This window comes from Schistocerca nitens, chromosome 7 (assembly GCF_023898315.1).
Source record: "Schistocerca nitens isolate TAMUIC-IGC-003100 chromosome 7, iqSchNite1.1, whole genome shotgun sequence".
Lineage (NCBI taxonomy): Eukaryota > Metazoa > Arthropoda > Insecta > Orthoptera > Acrididae > Schistocerca > Schistocerca nitens.
The window spans coordinates 208,903,991-208,927,154 of record NC_064620.1 but is presented as its reverse complement, the minus strand read 5'-3'; the positions used below and the strand labels follow the sequence as shown (position 1 = coordinate 208,927,154).

The 23,164-nt window shown below is 41.1% G+C and overlaps 1 protein-coding gene across 2 annotated transcripts in view; it reads left to right on the top strand.

Moving 5' to 3' along the window:
• LOC126194873 (uncharacterized) overlaps positions 1–9,724 on the top strand; it is an 81,739-nt gene extending 72,015 nt beyond the window's left edge. For both annotated transcript variants that reach the window (XM_049933219.1, XM_049933218.1), the window contains exon 5: positions 4,690–9,724. In XM_049933219.1, the coding sequence (XP_049789176.1) occupies positions 4,690–5,023 (334 nt within the window). In that variant the 3' untranslated portion in view covers positions 5,024–9,724. The remainder of the gene's footprint in view (positions 1–4,689) is intronic.
• Positions 9,725–23,164: the final 13,440 nt, after the last annotated feature.

Below are 23,164 nucleotides of genomic sequence, written 5' to 3'. Positions count from 1 at the left end.
CCTACATTTCAGCGGGATAATGCACGACCGCATGTTGTAGGCCCTGTACGGGCCTTTCTGGATGCAGAAAATGTTTGAATGCTGCCCTGGCCAGGACATTCTCCAGATCTCCCACCAACTGAAAAAGTCTGGTCAATGATGGCCGAGCAACTGGCTCCTCACAATACGCCAGTCACTACTCTTGATCAACTGTGGTATCGTGTTGAAGCAGCATTGGGAGCTGTAGCTGTGGTGGTTGTTCTGGGTCCTGATTTCGCAGGATCTATGCACCCAAATTGCGTGAAAATGAAATCACATGACAGTTCTACTATAATATATTTGTCCAATAAATACCCGTTTATCATCTGCATTTCTTCTTGGTGTGGCAATTTTAATGGCCAGTAGTGTATAAACGCACAATGCACTGGCGTAACTGTCATTTATACGCAGTTGATGCGTGCGAAAAGGTATCTGATGTGATTATGACCGCACAATGGGAATTTAGAGAATAAAATTAAAGTAATAGCAGTCCTCGGTCGCAAAAAAGGGTCTTTCCACCTAGGTTTCGGCACCGCTGTGAGTGCCTTCATCAGAAGTAAAACACTCAAACAGGCATCAGTGTCTGACGCTACCGTAACTCGACGCGTGTGAGCAGCCCATAGTGGCTTTCCTTCTTTGTATTCTGCTTTAAAATTTTTGTGACTAAAGCTTTATCGCTTCATATATAGTTTTATACGTGACATGTCCGTTTGAGTGTTACACTTCTGGTGAAGGCACTTATAGCAGTGCCGAAACCTTGGTCAAAGGGCTCCTTTTTTACCACCGACCACTGCTATTTGCTTTAATTTTACTTTGTACATGGTCGCTGACCACGCAGCCTTGTTCAAAGCTTTAGGAATTAATAGACTTTGGACGCGGAATGGTAATTGAAGGTAAACGCTTGGGATACGCCATTTCGAGAATCGTTTGGGAAATCCGCCATTGCGCAGCGAATAATTTGACCACCCAGACCGCCTGATATGGATCCCATCGAACAGCTATGGGAGATAGTCGAGAGGTCAGTTCGTGCACAAAATCCTGCACTGGCAACACTTCTGCCATACACGAGTTTCAGCATTACCCCTCACCGCGGACAGCACAGTGGCCGACGGCCTTCACTTAACGACCGAGAACAGATGCGTCTTCGTAGAGTTGTCAGAGCTGAAAGACAAGCAACAGTAAATGAAATAACCGCGGACAGCAATGTGGGACGACGCACGTATCCGTTGGGACAGTGCTGTGAATTTTGGCGTTAATTGATTGTGGCAGCTGACCGCCGACGTGAGTGCCTTTGCTAACAGCACGACATAGGCTGCAGCGTCTCTCCTGGGCTTGTGACAATGTAGGTTGCACCCTAGACGACTGGAACACCGTGTCCTGGTAAAATGAGTACCGATTTCATGTGATAAGAGCTGATGGTAGGGTTCGAGTGTGGCGCAGACCCCACAGTCATGGCCCCAAGTTGTCAACAAGGCACTCTGCAAGCTGGTGATGGCTCCGTAATGGTGTGGGATGTGCTTACATGGGATGGACTTGATCCTCTAGTTAAACTGAACCGATAATTGACTTTTTTGAAGCCATTCATGGACTTCTTGTTTCCAAATGTGTCACCAGGCCACAGTTGTTCGCAATTGGTTTGAACAGTTCGTGCGAATAATTTCACCAACCAGACGTCTGACATGAATCCTATTGAACGTTTATGGGACGTAATCGAGAGGTAAGGTTGTGCGCAAAATGCTACATTGGAACACATACGCGATTATGAATGGCTATAGAGCCAGCATTCTCAGTATTTCTGCAAGGGACTTCTAACAAAGTGAGTCCATGCCACATCGAGTTGGTGCACTACGACTGCCAAAAGGAGGTCCGACACTATTTCAAGACGTATCCCATGACTTTTGTCACTTCACTGTGTAATGCAGTGGAAGATATTCAGCATAATGGTTTTCCAGTTTTTCGCTTGTTTGGCTATTCAAATCATACTTTTGCAAGTTGTCGACAATTAACATGGTGAGACCGTGGCTGTTTGAAAATGCTGGTTGATTCTTACAATAAAGCTACTATTAAAGCTACTACTAAAATGCTATTTATCATCGATGAACAGTGCCACTACTAGTTCCAGCCAACAGGTTAATTCGCATATATAACAGAAAACGGTGTAAGAAAAATTACCGTTTTCTTGTAAATAGACCAAACAGTGTTTTACAATACCGTAAACAATTTCCTAAGATAAGAATTGAATTAGTTTTGGGTTACTTACATCTAAAATATATTTATTGCGCTGTACGCTGCTTTTGAAAAATTGCGTATTTGGCCAGACAATATTTAAACTTTTTAGGACTTTGTAAGCACAGATACACACACAGTTTAGAGCACAACAAACTCGCGCGCTCGCCCCCAAGCACACGCCCACGCACACACACACACACACACACACACACACACACACACACACACACACATGCGCGCGCGCGAGCGCGCGTTCTAGAAAAGGAGAAATCAAATAGTAAGTGCTCTGTACACCACAAAGTAGTGTCACAGTACAAAGAAAACTGATGATAATTAGTATATACCACTAATCTATGGAATACCATGCATTTCGACGGCCACATGACTGTTCATTCTAGTTAAACACATATTGTAAAGGAGTGCAGGGCTGAACTTTTGCACCCAAATGAGACATCGTGTTTGCGGAAGGTATTAGGAAGAGAGGGACAAGGAGCGCTTATCGGAAGTGCCCCGTGTAGCAGCAGATTTATTTCACATTTTTTCTCTCTTTTTCAGTTTATCACGTGTGGTAACAAACCTTACATGATACATATATCAAATACAAGCAAAAATCTTTACATGAAGATATTTAAGCTACAATTTGTAGTGGAAGAAGAAAGACGCCTATACCTCATCATGCCAGCGCCATACTCGGAAACCCAATGAAACAAATTTTCAACCCCTCTAAGACGCTAGTAATAGGAAAAAAAGTAAAAACACCAACAAATAGATCCATAGACAAATATTTTTACAAACAACTTAATACCATACTGGGAGATATGGAACTCCAACATTATTAAAGAGATAGATGATTAACTTCAACTTTAAGAAAACCAGACATAAAGGTAGGAAACAATTACATGAAGCCAGACACTAAATAGTAGTAAACTAAACAGTCATATGCAAACCATTACATAAAGTCGCAAATAAGAGAAAGCAAAATAGAATATGCAAGACACGAAAGTTCATCATGAACAAAATCACAAAGGCAGGTTTAAAACACGTATATGAAAATCAAATAAACCACACAGTCAGGTATAAAACCACTGTACACAATCGGACATCAATTGGAGGTAACGTATACATATTAGAAGTACATGTATTTGAGTAATTGGTAACAAAGCTCCATTTTCACAGAAAGGCCATATATTGACACGGTTTGTATATTATTGTACATACATATGGCTTTTATCACATTGTGGAACTCGATAGTCTTACGTCTCAAAAAATTAAGTTAAGTGAAATGTCAGTACTAAATAATAGGATAATAATGTAACAGTACATTTCAGGCAAAACTTTAAAATAGTGCTTTACCCCTAAGAAACGGCGTTGTGGGTATAAAAGTGAGACGTCAAATGTTAAATAACTAAGTTCTTATAGCATACTGACCATCTAGTCAAAATGCATCACTTATATTTCTTATGCCTTGCGTAGAAATTTAAGCGTACCAATCAAATTAAGGGTCCCCGGAATAGATACGTATTAAGGAACCTATTTAAAATTAGTACCCTAAAAGCAAGACTAATCTCATATAATGTACCCGATACAGAAAAGTCACTAGACTTTAAAGCCGAGGTTGTGAAGTTACTGGTTGTTGTTGTGGTCTTCAGTCCTGAGATTGGTTTGATGCAGGTCTCCATGCCACTCTATCCTGTGCTAGCTTCTTCATCTCCCAGTTTCTACATCCTTCTGAAACTGCTTGGTGTATTCATCTCTTGGTCTCCTTCTTCGATTCTTACCCTCTACACTGGCCTCCAATACTAAATTGGTGATCCCTTGATGCCTCAGATCATGTTCTACCAACCGATCCCTTCTTCTAGTCAAGCTGTGCCACAAACTTCTCTTCTCCCTAATCCTATTCAATACCTCTTCATTAGTTATGTGATCTACCCATCTAATCGTTAGCATTCTTCTGAAACACCACATTTCGAAAGCTTCTATTCTCTTCTTGTCTAAACTATTTATCCTCCTTGTTTCACTTCCATACATGGCTACACTCCATACAACTACTTTCAGAAACGACTTCCTGACACTTATATCTATACTCGATGTTAACAAATTTCTCTTCTTCAGAAACGCTTTCCTTGCCATTGCCAGTCTACGTTTTATATCCTCTCTACTTCGCCCATCATCAGTTATTTTGCTCCTCAAATAGCAAAACTCCTTTACTACTTTAAGTGCCTTATTTCCTAATATAAATCCCTGTGCATCACCCGACTTAATTCGACTACATTCCATTATCCTCGTTTCGCTTCTGTTGATGTTCATTTTATATCCGGGTAGTTACGCGAATTGTCAATAGCAGCATGCTACGGAAGAAGCGTGGCCACCATAATTGCACTGCAGCATAGTTTTTTATTGTTCGGCGCAGTCATGTAACACACTTGTTCCTGGTGCTCGTAGATCGTACCAGGACGCTCCGTACCTGCCCTCGCCGCCGGCGCCCTACAAAGGCGAAACGACGCACTGCGTCGGCTCGCAGACAAACGGCGAGCTGCCCAACGGCGCGACTCTGTCGCCGACGGTGTCTCCTTCCGTCCCCGACGAGGCGGGCGTCGCGGTGCCGCCCCCGGTGGCTACTTCGTCGTCCACCGCCGTGGGCGACGCTTCCACCAACACCGGGGGCGGCGCCGGGGCCAAGCCGCCCCTGCAGAGGGCAGCGACCGCCGCCCAATGTCTCACAGAGTCTCCTGACGAGGGTTACGTGGGCGACGGCGCGGACGGGTCCGACATGTGACGTCAGCAGCCGAGGGCGGCGTCGGCGGCGGCGGCAGCGGCGGCGAGACGTCGCTCCAGCGTACCCGTGGCCGGCGAACTGCGCTGGCGCTTCGACGACGCTGTCGACTTTTGCAAGGGGGACAACGTCGCCCTGTGATCACTCACCGCAGATACACCCCTTCCGGCGCAGCACAGCTGTGATGACCGTCTCTGACACTGACAGGGGAGCAGCTGGAGGCGACATAAAGTTATCACACAGTTTCTCTCAAGCGTCCTCCACCTCCCTAGTCGTGCAGTACGCCCGAATGACTGCCATGGCGTTAACTTTCATTTGCCCTCGGTTGTCACCACAGAGTTTTCCTCTGTTGGAGTAAAGAGATCGTTCCATATAATTCACTTATCGAAATTCACCATCAACAGCCCGAAGAGTCGTGTCCTGATGATACATCTCACTTGTCCTTTATTCACCGCCTTCGACTGGTCGATTGTTGTTGCACAGTCGTCTTACATCTAGGTATGGTGTTACGTTTCCTCTCACTTCGAATACACTGCATTAGTGAGAATGATGAGAAATCTGAGGCGGTCGGTGGAAGAGACTGACAACCAATAAGAGCGTATTTTGTGATATTATACGTTAAATTCAGAGTGCGATAAAGCAAAACGGTTTATATATTGTACAGTACTCTCTAGCCTTACATTTCATATTACTTGCTACTGACATGTTATACATTCGAATCACAACAGATAACTTGAGCTTAACATTTCTTACTAAATTCAGGGCTATTAATTTCTTCCGCTGACGCTTCCAATTGGGTCTACACTGTCATAATATCAAACATTCTTCATATCCTGAGAACCCCGTCTTCGAGTTATCCACTAATTATCTGATAGTCCACCTCATTTCTGTTCTACTTGCATTTTCTGTCAACAGTAATGCGCACTTAAAGAGCAAACTTTCTTCACCACTTTAATATTGTGGATCAGATAATTTTATACAGTTTATTATATCTCCTGTTATTCTCACAGTATGCTGTTGTTCCACTCACATTTATGAATAAGGAAAATGTTTCTTTTCATTTACTTTGCTGTAATGGATAAATCTAGAAAGAGACCCTAACACCTATATTTCTTTGCAAAAAAAAAAAAAAAAAAAAAAAAAAAATGAGGCACCACCGGCTTCTATTCGTTCCATTGTGTTTGGCATTGTTGCGCTACCCTTCACCTACCTGCAAAAATAAACCTCCTCATCTCTATAACGTCAGTAATAGATTTCAATCTGAAACAGTTTTCAATCAACAGGAAACATTACGCGCCTCGGAGAGACAATAGTAAGAAAAATCTGGAAAAAAAACTGAGAAGAAACTCTTTGACACTTATAAAGTTTTTGTTGACTGTGTTCATGAGTTTCATCTGTTACTCAGTAGTGGTAAAATACGTAACATTGTTCCATCTCTGTGCTGCCACGTAGTTGCTGATTTCAGTAACAGACAACAGGAAGGTTGTATGTGAACTGGAGATTGCTCTTTTGTTCTGTCTGAGATGGAGCTGTGAAATATGTAAGTATTGCCAAACAATATTAGCTCCATTATTTCCATCGCTGGACAACTACCATGTCAACACAACTTTTCGGATTCCTACAGTCGTTGGTAAAACCCCGATTCATCATCGCTGACATTTACCAAGAACCTCATTAGTATCTACACGACATATCCGAAATATTGCTTAACTATCATTCTTTCGTTTGAGTGGGTCTTAAGTGCAGCATTGAAGTATTATTTTCTATTTGAATGAGAGGGCAATAGCTGTAAATAGCATTCATTCGCGCCAACTCATTATACAACATTATCTCACCACATATACGACGGATTAATGTTGTAGAGTCTCCACCAATGCTGTCTCATTTTGCTGTGTAAAAGGCGTATATGTCAGGAACTGCTTATAAGAAACTGGTTGCGTCGCACCGCACTACCACATTAATTCTTTCGCGTTCGTTATTTGTATGAAACACTTACCAATTAACATTACGAAGAAGGTCAATTTTCCTCGCCTAATTTCAGGGAAATTATTACATGTGGAAGGTTGTTAGAACTTGCGTTTCCGTTATAGTTATAATATCAGTTTCCATAGTTTTCAGTCATTACTCCAGACAGCTACCAACTAAATTAATAGGCAACATTATAGTTTCGTTTTTGTTGTGCTGAAATAATTTTGCTATTACTAACCCATTAAAGTGCAAATTTAGCATTCCACTCGCTTCTTAAGACGAATTAGCGTCCAGTTCTCTGTAGTGAGATGGGTAATGAAACGTCTGCGTTCCCTGTATCTTCGTTAAATACAGTCCAATATTAGGAGCTAACACTGGATTCATTTTTCCATAATTTTGTTTGTTCAATCACATGACATACCCGTCGACTTATTTTGTTCTTACTTTCATTCATTTATCATCAACAAAATTCTGCATAGTGTGTAACTGATTTAATATAGTGTGGGGTACAATTTTACGTATGCAACAAGCATTGATATTTTGGAGATAGTGCTTTTAGTGAACGCGGTGTCCAGGAAAAAGATTTTATCAGCAGTCGTCAACCAGAGACAGCAACGGAGAAATAATATCTGTTCTATAACTGGAGATTGTATTATTACTCTACTTGATTTTTTGAAAATTTCTTGCGAGTAGCCAGTATCAAGATGATGATCACAGATTTTTTTCTTCTCAGTGGCCAACATTTAAACTACTATGCTTTCAACTCATATTATACATTGACGCCAAAGATGAATTTCTTGCTATGAAAATAGTGTTGTGCGTAAGAGTGTGTCCTTCCCCTATATGGGATGAACTTTTCTGTCACTGTAGACTTTTCTATTAATCACAAATGTAAAATACGAAGGAAATCGTTACTCTCACCTGTGTGTAAATGAGTGTGTAATATAGAAATGGTACCTAGGTATTAATCACATCTGTGATAGCCTGGGTACGTATTAACATCTAAATACTGAACTGTGTTTTTTACCCTGTAAATAATCTTTGACATTAACATGAATCTTTGGTAAAATGCTTGTTCATGTGTAGAACAAGCTAAATGTGCTAGAGTCTTTGAAGTGTTGAATCTGACATATACGATAACAGACTTGATGTGAATGTAAACATAGGAAAAGTGTTAAAATAAGCATGGATTCTCCACTATGGGACAACGATGATCATCTTTGATTCTCTTCGGAACAGACCGTTTTGTTCTCGAAATAAATTTGCAAAAAAAGGACGTAACAGTGTCACACAGGGTACAATTTTCAGACACTAACGAGCAAAGGGAAATCTTTTTTTACATAGTGGTACGAAGTCAGGATCCCATACATGACAGTCCTTATTTTATAATGCATGTAGCACAGTGCAATAAAGGTACCTTTTGTACAAACTGTGTTTGCCAGTACATTTATAATGAAATGTATTGAATGTTTTGTAAGTGTAAATAAAATTTTGACTGTAAACAGAATATATTTTCTACGAAAGAGAACGTACGATTTGCAGACTGGTGAGAGAAGAGAAGTCGGCATGCGGGTTTCGTTAAAGGTTTGCACTTGTAAATGAGCGCCATACCCAAAGTCACCCTAGTTTTAAATGCCCTGCGTCCATGTGTATTTAATAATTGTAGCAGTGAAAGACTTCAATAAAATGTGTTTCCTTTGTGTTTTTGTACAAATGTGTTCAACATGAATGTTACTTCTTTGCAGTTGTTACAAATAACACAGTTGTTTTTGTAAGAAAATGTTGTTGCGTACTTGTTGTTACTTTTTGTTCATGACACAGAGTATAATTACTTTTGTAAGTCGACAGATGAATGGCTTGACTGATCTAATGTGGCATTTATTTCTATTACAGTCACCAAGTTTTGAGCGTAACCGTAAAAATGTTCCTAGCTCTCCAATCAAAAATGTACATCTGAAACATGTAAAAATACAGATTTTTGTGTGTTTCTTTGATCAAATATATACCTAAATTTTTATGGTTAAAATGCATTATGCATGTTTTCATAAAAGAAGCACTTAAAAGGAAACGTTTGATTAAGCAAGCCAAGTCTCCTGACACGGGAGAGACTTTCCTTATTGTCCTGGATACTCCGCATACGTACTTCCCAGTTACTGCTGTTTTGTGCTACCCTCAAAACTCTCTCAGAATGTATTTAGTTCACTAAGTACTGTGACTATGAACTTGAGAATATACAGCATAATGCTAGGCTTCAGCAATGTCTCTGTACTCTTTCAAGGAATACAACGTTTCATTTACAGTTCTGCCCTTCGCCAGCAACTTCTTACCTAAAGCAACTGAGAGTTATTCGGTTCGCATTTCATAATGTTTGAACAACCGCAGTAAGTACAGAAGAAATTATGTCACAATCATTCGTTAATAACTGAAATGAAACGCAAAGAAGATTAAAACCACTACTGAAATAGACGTAATAGAGATTTTATACAGTTACATAAACGAAAATGTACACAAAAGAAATTCTTCCAGTGGAGAACTGGTCGCTCAAATACTGCTAAAGTTTCGCACAGGAGAAAACCAAAGACGTTACGTTATAAATATAAGTGACTTTAATATTCAGTAAATGATATGTGTAATTAAAAACCTGTTTCTTTTTTGTGTGTATAATTATTTGGAAAATAATGTTTTTTGTAGTTTAGATTATTGTAAATGTAAATAAAAGCCAAAGTAAGACCTGTATCTTCCTAAATGCAAATGATAATACCATAATATATTAAAACCTATATCTGAAAATTTTGTTTTTTGGAGAGATACTAGACTTCTTTTCGCCCAGAAGAGTCAGAATTAATATTTAAAAACGTAATTTCAACAGACATGCATGCTACTCGTTTGTTATTTGGCTACAAGAACTCATTTTACTTATTAATAATCTACATAATTCATTACAGCAAAAGCTAAAAGTCTTGCCTAACTCTTGGCCCTACTTCTTACGTAGCTTACTAATTTGTTTAACGTTTGAAACAAATACTCTTTTTGACTTTTGAGACTTTTTTCGGAGAACTGACTGACTACTATTCCTCACATTCTTACAATTATGTTATTTGTACAGATCCGTTCCTAATTTGAGAGGCATGCGTCATACACACACACAATATATATATATATATATATATATATATATATATATATATATATATATATATATATATATATATATATTGTGTGTGTATATGAGTCTTCTACATCTCCCTCTGGACCGATTCCAAACAAACTTGGTGTACATATTGCTTACTGTCTGGAGAGAAATACAGTGGTTGTATGAACCACTAACGGGCCAAAGGCCTTGCTGCACCGGTAACTCCGGTTCCCGTCAGATCACCGAAGTTAAGCGCTGTCGGGCTGGGCTACCGCTTGGATGGGTGACCATCCAGTGTGTCGAACGCTGTTGGCAAGAAGGTTGCACTCAGCCCTTGTGAGGCAAACTGAGGAGCTAGTTGATTGAGAAGTGGCGGCTCCGGTCTCGTAAACTGCCCCTCCATGTCAGCATTCAGAGACACCTATGGGCTGAGGATGACACGGCGGCCGGTCGTTACCGTTGGGCCTTCCAAGGCCCTTTCGGATGGAGTTTTGTATGAACCACTAGCCTCCTAAGATAGGGATACGCATGAAAAGGAGTGAGGGACGGAGGAATTGGGAGGAGTTGATGGACAAAGAAGGGAGGATAAGATTATGGATAATAAGAGGGAAGGGAGGAGGAGGGAGATAGAAACAGCGGAGAGCGATAGAGAGAGAAAGAGAGGGGAGGAGGAAGAGGTGGCTAGAGAGAGAGGGGGGAGGAGCTGGACTAATAGAAGATACAAGCTTGAAATATATAAATACCACGGCAGCACTGGGGCCTCAGCTACTATATAAGATATGGGTAAATACATGAATATTTTCATGCACAGTGACGCTATCTCCAGCGCAACACAAAGGAAATAGCGATACACAGAAAGAGGAGAAGCTGGTGAAAGACTCATTACGTTTCATTACACCAATAGCGATTAATCACTGAACTCACTACCAACCCAAAATATTAAGGACTATGTCTACGTTAAAGGCAAATATTTTTATCTCTTGTATCAGCTGGTATGCTACAGGAAGTATTTCATTTAATAGAATCTTTTTTGACAGAATTCGAAAGCTCATTTTAAGTATAATGCAGTAATACGACGATTTTTGGGAAGTTGGCACTGCAACTTCCAGCAAAAGTATCTACGAAGTGGGCTACAATTAAGAGATAAGACTGCTAGAATTCTTAATTGAATTTCAGAAACTGCTAAAAAGGAGTATCACGAAAAGGAGTCGAGATTACCAGAATATGGCGTATTTGCTCTGAACACGACTTGATACAACAGCGATAGATGAACAAATGAGATTGTGTGAAACATAGCAGGGCATGTTTCGTTACAGCTGGTATGTATCGTATGGTGCGTTTATCTTTGAGTGTTCCAAACACAGCGAATGTTAGCAGAAAAGGACTCAAATCGGGCGGATACGCAGCAATACATTCTACTGCAGCACTACAAGCTACCCAATCGTCAGAGAAATTTTTGATTCAGTGTTTTGTGTTTCAACGTGGGAGGCAAAGTCGCTTCTTGGAACTTTGTAATTACGCTTTTTCGGGATGGAGATGGAGCGCTATCTAATTCTGAAATTTTCTGTTATGCAGGACTATACGTTTACATTCCACATCTGGCGAACTCACGGAATTCAAAAGGGGTGGTTACTACCCAGAAAGACTTGTTATGTCTGTTTACGTTACTACGGTTAACAATCTAGTAGAGGACTCACCTTTCGAAATTCCGCTGTAGTACAATAGATAGTTACCTGCGATATACACTTAGCGGTGTTCGTACTGCAGTAGAGAGCTTCGCCCATCGGACCTCCCAATTTTAACGCTTTTTCGAAAAGTTTCGAAGCATCCTTTAATAAGCGTTTAATCACTGTACGCATCTTTTCATGAGCTTCCGAATTCCATTCAAAATAATTCCGTTAAATTTTAGAATACAATGATTGCTTCAATGTCTTGGGTGATAAGAGAGTGCATCACGATAACAGGACCTTCTGGTTCTGTAACTGTCTGAAATACGATTTAGGCGTTATGAACTCTTCTGGAGAGTAAAGGTGCATTGCGTCTTAAGCGAATCACCCCGTAAACCTCACGAATTGACAATGTCAGTATAAACAGACAGTCGTCTTCCACCATGCTTTTCGCCTTTAGCTGATAAGAGAATATTATGATGTGTGTGTGTGTGTGTGTGGGAGGGGGGGGTGTTGTGTTGAGGGAGGGGCAGTTATTGGAATATTAATGACCTGGTAGACAACATTAACTGTTACGCCAGACTTTATCTGTAATGAATAAGAGACTGAAACAATCTGCACGAATCTTTAGTCAGGCATTGAGAAGATTTAAAAGTGGCATTAAGATTGGCAACTTCCTTTAAATGTTCAAAAATGTAAATTTTTGCACTACAAGCACCGAAGAAATATCGTATCAGCCTGCAAAATCGCTCAACTGTGGGGGACACGTACCAAATAGGACGAACAGAGCATAGTGAACGTACAAATAGGTTGCCACGAGCGATTGCAGAAAGGGAAGTCAGATCGCATTCAGAGTAAAGTTAATTCGATTGTAAAAATGTTAGCAGTAAATTGTTAAGCTGTTCGTAACAAAGTTCCCGATTATACTGCCCAACAGGAAATTTCTCACGATGAAATTATTCTTGGGACCGAGAGGTGGCTAAAACCCGAAACAGAAAACTCACAGATATTGAGCGAGTCATCGACCCTTTAGCGGAGGGACAGATTAGACGCCATAGGAGGAGAAGTAGTCATTACGGTTGACAAAAATAATGTCGCTATTGTAGCTGATATTGAGAGTGACAATGAGGTTATCTGGTCGCGTATAACAGGTCTAGGTGAAAGAAAGTCAGTTGTATGATTTTACCGGTCACCAGATTCCGTTGTGACAGTTCTAAAGTCATTCAAAGAAAGTCTACGGTAAGTAGCCACATCACACTGTGCTGGTTGGAGACGACTTTTAAACTACCGAGTGTAGACTGGGACGTCTGCTGATTCACTGCAAGAGGGGGGGGGGGGGGGGACAGTGTCTTGCGAAATATTTTTGAACACGTTTTCCGAAAACTGTCTTGAGCAGCTAGTTCAGCAGCCCACACACAATGGAAATATCTCAGATATTGTAACTACAATCAGGCCGGACCTTACCGATGATGTCAGTATAAACACCCGGATTAATGATCATGAGGTCACCATAGCGATTATCGTTACGAAATTTAATAAATCAGTCATGAATCCTAGGAGAGTGTTTCTGCTGCAAAAGGCTGAGACGTAGTTGTTAGCATCTCACATGGACAAAATTGTAGTCACCTAGTTCCAGTATAATGAAAATAGAGGAATTATGAGCAAAGATAATCGTGCTCGTGACAGTTACGTGCCTAATAAGTGGCTTAAGAACAGAAAGGACCCACGGTGGATTACAACGAAATTCGGAAATTGCTCAGGAATCAAAGCTGTTGCACTTCCGGACCTAAAGACACCGTGCAAATGACGACAGGAAAAGTTGGTAGATATTCACTCGTCTGTGAACATATGTATGCGCGAAGCATACAACCACTACCACCGTCTGGCCAAGAACCATAGTAAACTCTGGTCCTATGAAAAACCACTAAGCAGGTCTGATGCTTCCGTCTAGTAACGCATCGGCGAGTATGGTGTAGCAGTTAAAGATACCAAAACGAAAGCAGACGTTTTCAAAATGGTTCAAATGGCTCTGAGCACTATGGGACTTAACTCCTAAGGTCATCAGTCCCCTAGAACTTAGAACTACTTAAACCTAACTAACCTAAGGACATCACACACATCCATGCCCGAGGCAGGATTCGAACCTGCGACCGTAGCGGTCGCGCGGTGCCAGACTGTAGCGCCTTTAACCGCTTGGCCACCACGGCCGGCAGACGTTTTAAATTCCTCATTTAAGAAGTCGTACACGTAAGAGAATCGTACAAACATTTAGTCGTTTGACAATCGCACAGAGTACCTTTTGAACGACAGAGTATTAAGCATCCGTGGCTTAGAGAAACAACTGAAAGAGTTGAAAACAAATAAATCGCCACGTCCGGATGGAATCCAAATTCCGTTTCATAAACTTACTTAGCTTGCATTTGTGGCGAACGGCCCTAAAGCCAAACTGATCATCATCTAGCGCATCCACAATTTTCTTTTCCATTCTTCTGTATATTATTCTTGTAAACAACAGGGATGCATGAGCTGTTAAGCTGATTCTGCGATAATTCTCGCACTTCTCAGCTCTTGCCATCTTTGGAATTGTGAGGATGATGCTTTTCCGAAAGTCAGATCGTATGTCGCCAGACTCGTACATTCTACACACCAACGTCAATAGTCGTTTTGTTGCCGATTCCCCCAATGATTTTAGAAATTCTGATGGAATGTTATATATCCCTTAAGCCTTATTTGATCTTAAGTCACCCAAAGCTCTGTTAAATTCTGATTCTAATACTGGATCCCCTATCTATTCTAAATCGACTCCTGTTTCTTCTTCTATTACATCAGACAAATCTTTCCCATCATAGAGGCTTTCAATGTGTTCTTTCCACATATCAGCTCTCTCCTGTGCATTTAACAGTGGAATCCCCTCTGCACTCGTAATGTTATCACCCTTACTTTTAATATCACCGAAGGTTGTTTTGACTTTCCTGTATGCTGAGTATGTCCTTCAGACAACCATTTCTTTTTCGATGTCTTCACATTTTTCCTGCAGCCATTTCGTCTTACCTTCCTTGCACGTCCTATTTATTTCATTCCTCAGTGACTTGTACTTCTGTATTCCTGAGTTTCCCGGAATATTTTTGTACGTCCTCCTTTCATCGATCAATTGAAGTATTTCTTCTTTTACCCATGGTTTCTTCGCAGTTACCCTCTTTGTACCTATGTTTCCTTTCCCCACTTCTGTGATGGCCCTTTTTAGAGATGTCCTTTTCTCTTCAACTGTACTGTCTACTGAGCTATTCCTTATTGCTGTATCGATAGCCTTAGAGACCTTCAACCGTATATTGTCTTTCCTTAGTACTTCCTTATCCCACGTCTTTGCGTATTGGTTCTTCCGGACTAATGTTTTACCTACATCCTACTCCTCATTACTACTATATTGTGATCTGATCTGAGCTTGTATCTGCTCCTGGGTACGCCTTACAATCCAGTATCTGAGTTCGGAATCGCTGTCTGACCATGATATAATCTAACTGAAATCTTCCCGTATCACCCGGCCTTTTCCAGGTATACGAGGTGCGGCTAGAAAAAAACCGGACTGATGCTGGAAAAAACATTTATTTACAATTATTTACAATTTCATGTTATCTCCTTCAATGTACTCTCCTCCTCGGTCTCTACACCGCTCCATACGAATTTTCCACTGTTCATAGCAATGCTGCAGATCATTTTCGGTAAGTCCATACATTACTTCCGTCGCTTTTTCTTTTACTGCTTCAACAGTCTCAAATACAGTTCCTTTCAAAGCTGACTTGACTTCAGGGAAAAGAAAAAAGTCACAGGGGGCCAAATCAGGTGAGTAGGGTGGATGATCTAAGATAGGAATGTTGTGTTTTGCCAAAAACGTCTTCACTGACAACGCACTGTGAGCTGGGGCATTGTCTTGGTGAAGAATCCATGACTTTTTTCTCCACAAATCGTTCCGTTTTCTCCGTACTCGCTCACGTAGGGTAGCCAGGACGCTAATGCAGTAATGCTGATTCACTGTTTGTCCCTCTGGTACCCAATCGATGTGCACAATCCCTTTGATGTCAAAAAAAAAAACAATCATCATTGCCTTGAATTTCGATTTTGACATTCGTGCTTTTTTTTGTCGTGGAGAACCAGGAGTTTTCCAATGCATCGATTGGCGTTTAGTTTCGGGATCGTAAGTAAAAAACCACGATTCATCGCAAGTAATAACATTTTGTAAGAAGGTGGGATCACTTTCAATGTTTTCCAGGATGTCAGAACAAATCATTCTTCGGCGTTCCTTCTGTTCAATTGTGAGACTTTGGAACCATTTTTGAACACACTTTGTTCATGTTGAAACTTTCATGAAGAATCTGCCTAACACTTTCCTTGTCAACTCCTGTTAACTCAGACACTGCTCTGATTGTTAAACGGCGATCTTGAACAAGTTTACCGATTTTTTCAATGTTTGCATCAGTTTTTGCTGACAATGGTCTGCCAGTGCGAGTGTCATCACTGGTGTCTTCGCGGCCATCTTTAAATCGTTTAAACCACTCAGTCGTGACAGGTCACGCGACTTTCAGCCTTATTGCATTCGTTTTATTGTTTCACCAGTACTAGTCCGGTTTTTTTCTAGCCACACCTCGTACATCCTCCTCTTGCTATTCTTGAACAGAGTATTCGCTATTACTAGCTGAAACTCCTTACAGAACTCAGTCTTCCTCCTCTCTTATTCCTTGTCCCAAGCCCATATTCTCTTGTAACCTATTCTTCTATACTCCTTCCCCTACAACTTCAATTCCCGTCTCCAATGACTATTGGATTTTCATCCCCCTTCACATACCGTATTACCCTTTCAATATCCTCATACACTTTCTCTGTCGCTTCATCTTTAGTTTTACGATATAAATGTAGAGATCAGAAACGAACTTCTTCTGCTCGCTTTAAAATCGCTTGTGAGACCTGTGGTGTTATCTGAGAACTCGACGCTTTCGTGTGCCCATACACTCTACTCGTGAGTTTTCACCGCAGCCCACTCGCCACTTGAGTCTGTTGCTGGGTACACGTCGTCTCCATTCGTTCAGAAAGGAGATCGAGAAAACCAGTTTGCGGATTCGCAGCATTCCCGCTACATACGCTTTGGAAGAAATTTCCCCCATTAACTTGTAAACTACTATCATTTGCTTCCCACAGTCAAGATTTCGGCTTTATACCCGTTCTCAAGTGCAAGTTAAAACGTCACAAAATATCCGGCTTGCCTAAACGAAAGAAGCACCTTGTGTACCAATTCATCGACTGATTGGGTAGCAATGAATATTGTTCTGTTTACACATACATTTATACAGATCAAACTGTTTCGAAGACAGCTTTAAATTTATTTTATTGTCTAATATCTGTTCACTGAATGTCTTAGAATTACATTGACACATAGAAATTTTCGAGGCTTTACCGAGTCTGCTACGACAGACAACTTGACATGAGGATGAAGTACATCTCTAAATGGTGCTTGACTATTAAAATAAATTATAGGAACGAATAATAGGCTACACAACTCGCTGTTAGCTCATAAACGCAAGCTGACGTGACCAAATGAGTACAGAAATATTGCACGTTTTCGTCACAGTGATACAACAGAGACTTTGCTGTGTGCCCAGGTCTCGTTTGAGGGAACACATACGTTTGCTCATGGTGGAGGAGGAACAGACAAGAATGCAACCATTTTATTTATACTGGACGACATTTCTTATGCTTTTGTCTGAAGTGAAACTTATTCGAGATATCACTCCTCCTCCAATGGAACACATTTCCAATTGTGTGTTTTGCATCAATTAATTTTCTTCTTACACCGTCTACAATCTCACAAAAAACAGCCTCGTTAAAAGCCATTTGATCCTGGCAATAGGTCATTGAACCTGGTCAGTGTCACTGCTCAACAGCAAGATCGTGTACCCATCTTCGGTATTAACGATAAGTCAGGACTAGCATTACGCTCCTGCACGCTTTAGTAAGAGACAACAAGGTGTCGAGTATGAAACGACTCCAGCGCCGCCGTTCTGAGGCTCGTCGTACTGGCGGAACTACAGCGGGAACGAAGGATGGCGGGGGGGGGGGGGGGGGGGGGGGTAGCCCAGATGTAACAGCGGCGCCTCTGTTTGAGAAACATGCACCCCGATAGTTATACTCGTTCTCGCTCCGTTTCTCATGCCTATTAGATGTAGACTGCGGCGGCTTGTGGGGTGCAAATGTTCGAACGTTATGAATTACCTCGAAGAGAACGGTCTATTGACACACAGTTAACACGGATTTTGAAAACATCGTTCTTGTGATACACAACTAGCTCCTTACTCACATGAAGTGTCGAGAGCTAGTGACAAAGAATTTCAAATTGATTGAGTCTTTCTAGATTTCCAGAAGGCTTTTGACACTGTCCCACACAAGCGACTTGTAGTAAAATTGCGTGCTTATGGAATATCGTCTCAGTTATGTCACTGGATTCGTGATTTCCTGTCAGAGAGGTCACAGTCTGAAGCAACCGACGGAAAGTCATTGAGTAAAACGGATGTGATTTCTGGTGTTCGCCAAGGTAGTGTTATAGGCCCTGTGCTGATTCTTATCTATATAATCTATTTAATCTTAGCAGCTGTCTTAGGTTATTTGCTGATGATGCTGTCGTTTATCGACTATTAAAGCCATCAGAAGATCAAACCAAATTAAAGAAAGACTCAATAATGATAGCTGTATGGTGGAAAAATTGGTAGTTGACAATAACTAAATAAAAGTCTGGGGTCATCCGCATGAGTGCACAAAGGAATCCGTTAAACTTTGGTAACACAATAAATCAATCAAATCTAAAGACCGTAAATTCAACTAAATACCTAGGAATTACATTTACGAAAAACTTAAACTGGAAGGAACACATAGTAAATATTGTGGGGAAGGCTAACCAGAGACTGCGTTTTACTGACATGACACCTAGAAAATGTAACAATTCTACTAAGGAGACTGCCTGCAGTACGCTTGTCCGTCCTCTTTCAGAATACTGCTGCGCGCTGTGGGATCCTTACCAGATAGGACTGACTGATTACATCGAAACAGTTCAAAGAAGGGCAGCATGTTTTGTATTATAGAGAAGTAGGGGCAGGAATGTCACTAAAATGATACAGGATTTGGGGTGGACATCATTGAGAGAAATGCGTTTTTCGTTGCAGCAGTATCTTCTCACGAAATTTCAGTCACTAACCCTGTCCTCCGAATGGGAAAATATTTTGTTGACGCCGACCTACATAGGAAGGAACGATCATCGTAATCAAATAAGGAAAATCAGAGCTCTCACGGAAAGATTTAGGTCTTCGCTTTTTCCTCGCGCTGTATGTGACTGGAATAATGGAGAATTACTGTGAAGGTGGTTCGATGAACCCTCTACCAGACACTTAAATGTGATTTGCAGAGTATCCATGTAGATGCAGATGTAGATGATGTACAAGAGGAGCAGACACAACTGTAGGAATAACCATGGATGGGATGACTAAAATCCACACACACTGGTGTGTGGAGCCTATCAACAGAAGTACTGTGAATGAATGGGCTGATAATGTGAACGAGTTTGTGACTGGACCTTACCTACTTCCTGTTACACAGATCGGAGCCGTGCACAAGAGTTTTTAAAAATGTGCTCCCATATGTTCTAGAAGATGTGTTGCTGATAATTAGTAAACTTAATGTGGTTTCAACATGAGTGGGACCCCGCCCGTTCGATGTTAGGGATCCACACTGAAGCACGGTTTGAACGACAGCAGACTGACCACGGGGGTGTTGTTCCACGGCTATCTCCATCACCAGACATGACACCAATGGATTTCTACTTTTGGGGGCAGATGCACTGCCTGGTATACGAGACTCTAATCGATACTCGTACGGATCTGGTTGCTTGGACTGTCGCAGCTGTGGAAGTAGTATTCCGAATTTCTGGAATTCTTGAAAACGTAGGATAGTCGATGCTGCATTGTTTTACAGACCGTCGTGATAATGATGGTCGAAATTTTTTACGCTAGCTGTAGTTAAACAGGTCTGCATTTGTGCTGTACTGTATCCTGATAGAACAGACTGAACACACAGTGATAAAAGTGTACGTATTTTTTTTTAATTTCCATCACAGTTCGGTTCAAATATTTTTTATTTGTAGTGACAAGTTTCGGCCTACATCGTCCGTTCTTAAACCATAGACTTCATTTTTAAAGTTAACATATATTTCCACTGCTGTACACAAATACAATTCCCATAACTAGTATTTTTACAGGTATAGAATAGCAATGTGTATTCAGTAACTCCACAAAAACGAGTCGTGAAAGCTTACTCCCATGGAATTTTGGAGATTTACTCCGTCAGATAAGGATAATACTGGATCACGCGAGTCCACGAGATCTCCATATTATTCACGGTGATCAGTCAATATTTGACACTATTTACGACCCTTATATACCCTATCAGGCCTGTTAACAACACTAAAAACGAACAACAATACTGCACTCTTGTGACCGTTCTACTTGTCACGGAAATTGCAACTCTAATCATTCACAAGCTGGCCATTGGTGTTTTTTAGTACTTGGATGAATTTACGTTGAATCCATCCATGTCTTCTGGGCTTTACACCTTCTTTTATGAAGTGTTTTAATATGTGTACCAAGTTTAGTAGAAACTTCTCCCAACATTTCTAAGTTACAAATTTAATGTCTGCGCTTCCTACTGGCTACCACATTCTTGTTGTTACAGGTACTCGTGATTGTTCCTCTAACAGCGAAAACTATAAATTGGACACTTACATAGCTCGTACTCGATTTATGTGACTTCACCCATTTCACATTCTCCACCCAGCCACGTAAGAGTGTTAGGGATGTCTCAAATATCGCCGTCTTTTTTAATATAAAAAGTCTTATGTGAAACAAATAAGGTAATTGAATTTGTGTGAAGCGTTGGATATTCCCTGAAGCTGATAATATATGATGGTGTTGTATATAGATAAGGCGCAACGCTAGAAAATTATAGAAAAATGCAGGAACACATGCAGATGATCGACGCTTCGCGTGCAGGGATTGGCAGGTGGCCTGTAACAAGAAAAGTGTGTGTGTGTGTGTGTGTGTGTGTGTGTGTGTGTGCGTGTGTGTGTGTATATCTGGCTGTGTGTGAAGGTGAGTGAGCGTGAGTGTAACGTATTCCGGATAGGGCAAGAAAAAGACCAGTTATTGATCTACACGACTGCCGTACAATCTCACTGTAAGCAGCCACATATATAATATATCTGGGTGTACGCCTACGGTATGATTTCAAATGGAGCGTCAGCGTACAACTAATTATAGTAGAGATATCTTACTTAAAATCAATTGAATAATTCTAATGAAACGTAGCTGCTACAGAAGGACGTGGGTTGTGAGACCATCGACGGACCGATATTTATTGCTTGGCTATTTGGAACTTTAACACATAGAATTGCTTGAACAAATAGAGAAGATCCAAAGAGCAGTGCGTTTCGTCATAGATTTGTGTAGTAATCGTCAAGAAGATGCGCAGTCAACTCCAGTGACAGAGGCTACAGTACATATGTTTCGCATCACCTAATGGTTTACACTTAAAAGTCCAAGAGGTTACGTTCCTAGAAGAATTAACCGATATATTTGTTCTACCCGCGTGTATCTATCGAAAAGACCATGATGGTAGTATCAGGGAGATTCGAAGCTCACACAGAAGCTTACCAACAATGGTTTCTCCTATCCATTATTAGCAACCGCAACGGGATGGGTGAATGTGTATTAAGTGATAGAGCAATGGTACAAGAGTACCCACTACTACAAACCACAACGTGACTTGTATAGATGTAAACGCAGAAACTGCTCTCTGCAAGCCACCTTGTGATGTGTGGTGGGGGTTACTTGGTGTACTACTACCACTTCACCTTTTTCTTCTTCCAGTCACGAATGGTTCGTGGGAAGAACGACGCCGTTAAGCCTCAGTGTGGGTCGAGTGTCCCTAATTTTCTCCTCTCGGCCGTTTCGTGAGATATATGTTGTTGTGTACATAGTTCCACGTAGTCAGCACGTACACAACTTTCCCACTAGAGCGCGCCCCGCTAAGCACAACAGCGCAGGCGCAGCGCTCGTCCGTCTCCGCACTACGAGATGGCGCTGCCTTAAAGACGGACCAAATTCTGCTTCCGCCGATCCGCGTATTAATATGTAACGCAGCCAATGAGATTGCTGCTAACGTAGAACCTTTTCTCCTCGCGGATCACACGCGCGCGGTGATACCTGAACGCGCGAGGTATTATAAAGAGTGTACAGACCTCCGATTAGTCAGTCTGCATTAGTCTGCATCAGTCTGCATTAGTCTCCATTAGTCTGTGGTCAAGTTTCAGTCTGCGCCTAATAAGATTATCATATTCCTGTACATAGCCATGAAGAGAAATGTATAGACACTTTGTCAAGTATCAGAGATATATGACAATAAGATTAACGTACCAAGACCAAAGGAACTTCAGATTGTCAATTGTAAATAGCATCCAGAATCAAGTTAAGTATGGATTATGATTGTTATTATTTTAATAAATGTGGGTGAAAATTAATCAAGTTCTGTTTAAAGTTGGTCACCGTCAATCTGCTACTCTAAGCGTGCAAGTGGCATTTCTATCGTCTGACCTGACGGCAGAAGATAAACACGCCACGATAAGACCATGAGACATATTGCTGACACTCGCCTACTTCGTTAGAGCGACAAGTCAAATAATCTAATGGTGTGTGTACCGAAGGTCTTACAGTACGCACACCACATATGTAGATGAAGGCCATATACTGATCCAGTCTTCTAGGAAATAATACTCTAGGAACTTCAACAGTAAACTACACGGCACTGCACAACTCCTCTGTTGGAGCGTCTTCCACTGTAGTTGCTTTAGTATCTACGTAACGTTTTCCTGCTTACTAAGTGAAACTCTAATGAAATGGGCTGCTCTTGTTCCGATCTTCTCTCTCCTATCTAAAATCCTGTCTAGTACGGATCCCATACTAACGATCAATATTCAAGTATTGTTCGAATGAGGGTCTTTTAAGCTACCTTCTTCTTTGAGGGGCTGCTTTCCTAAGGATTCTTTCAAGGAATCTGTCATCTGACTTACTCGCGATTAATTTTATGGATTATTCCACTTTAAATGTCCTTGACAATGGCCTTTCTGCCAATGTATTCCAAGTAAGTTCCACTTATCTGTAATTAGGGTCAACTTCCACTCCCTGCGCCAAGCATCGATACTCTCCAACTCTTACTGAATTACGCCTCAATTTGGTAACGTTGCAACTTCTCTGTATAAAACAGAATCATCCATGAAAACCCCATGGA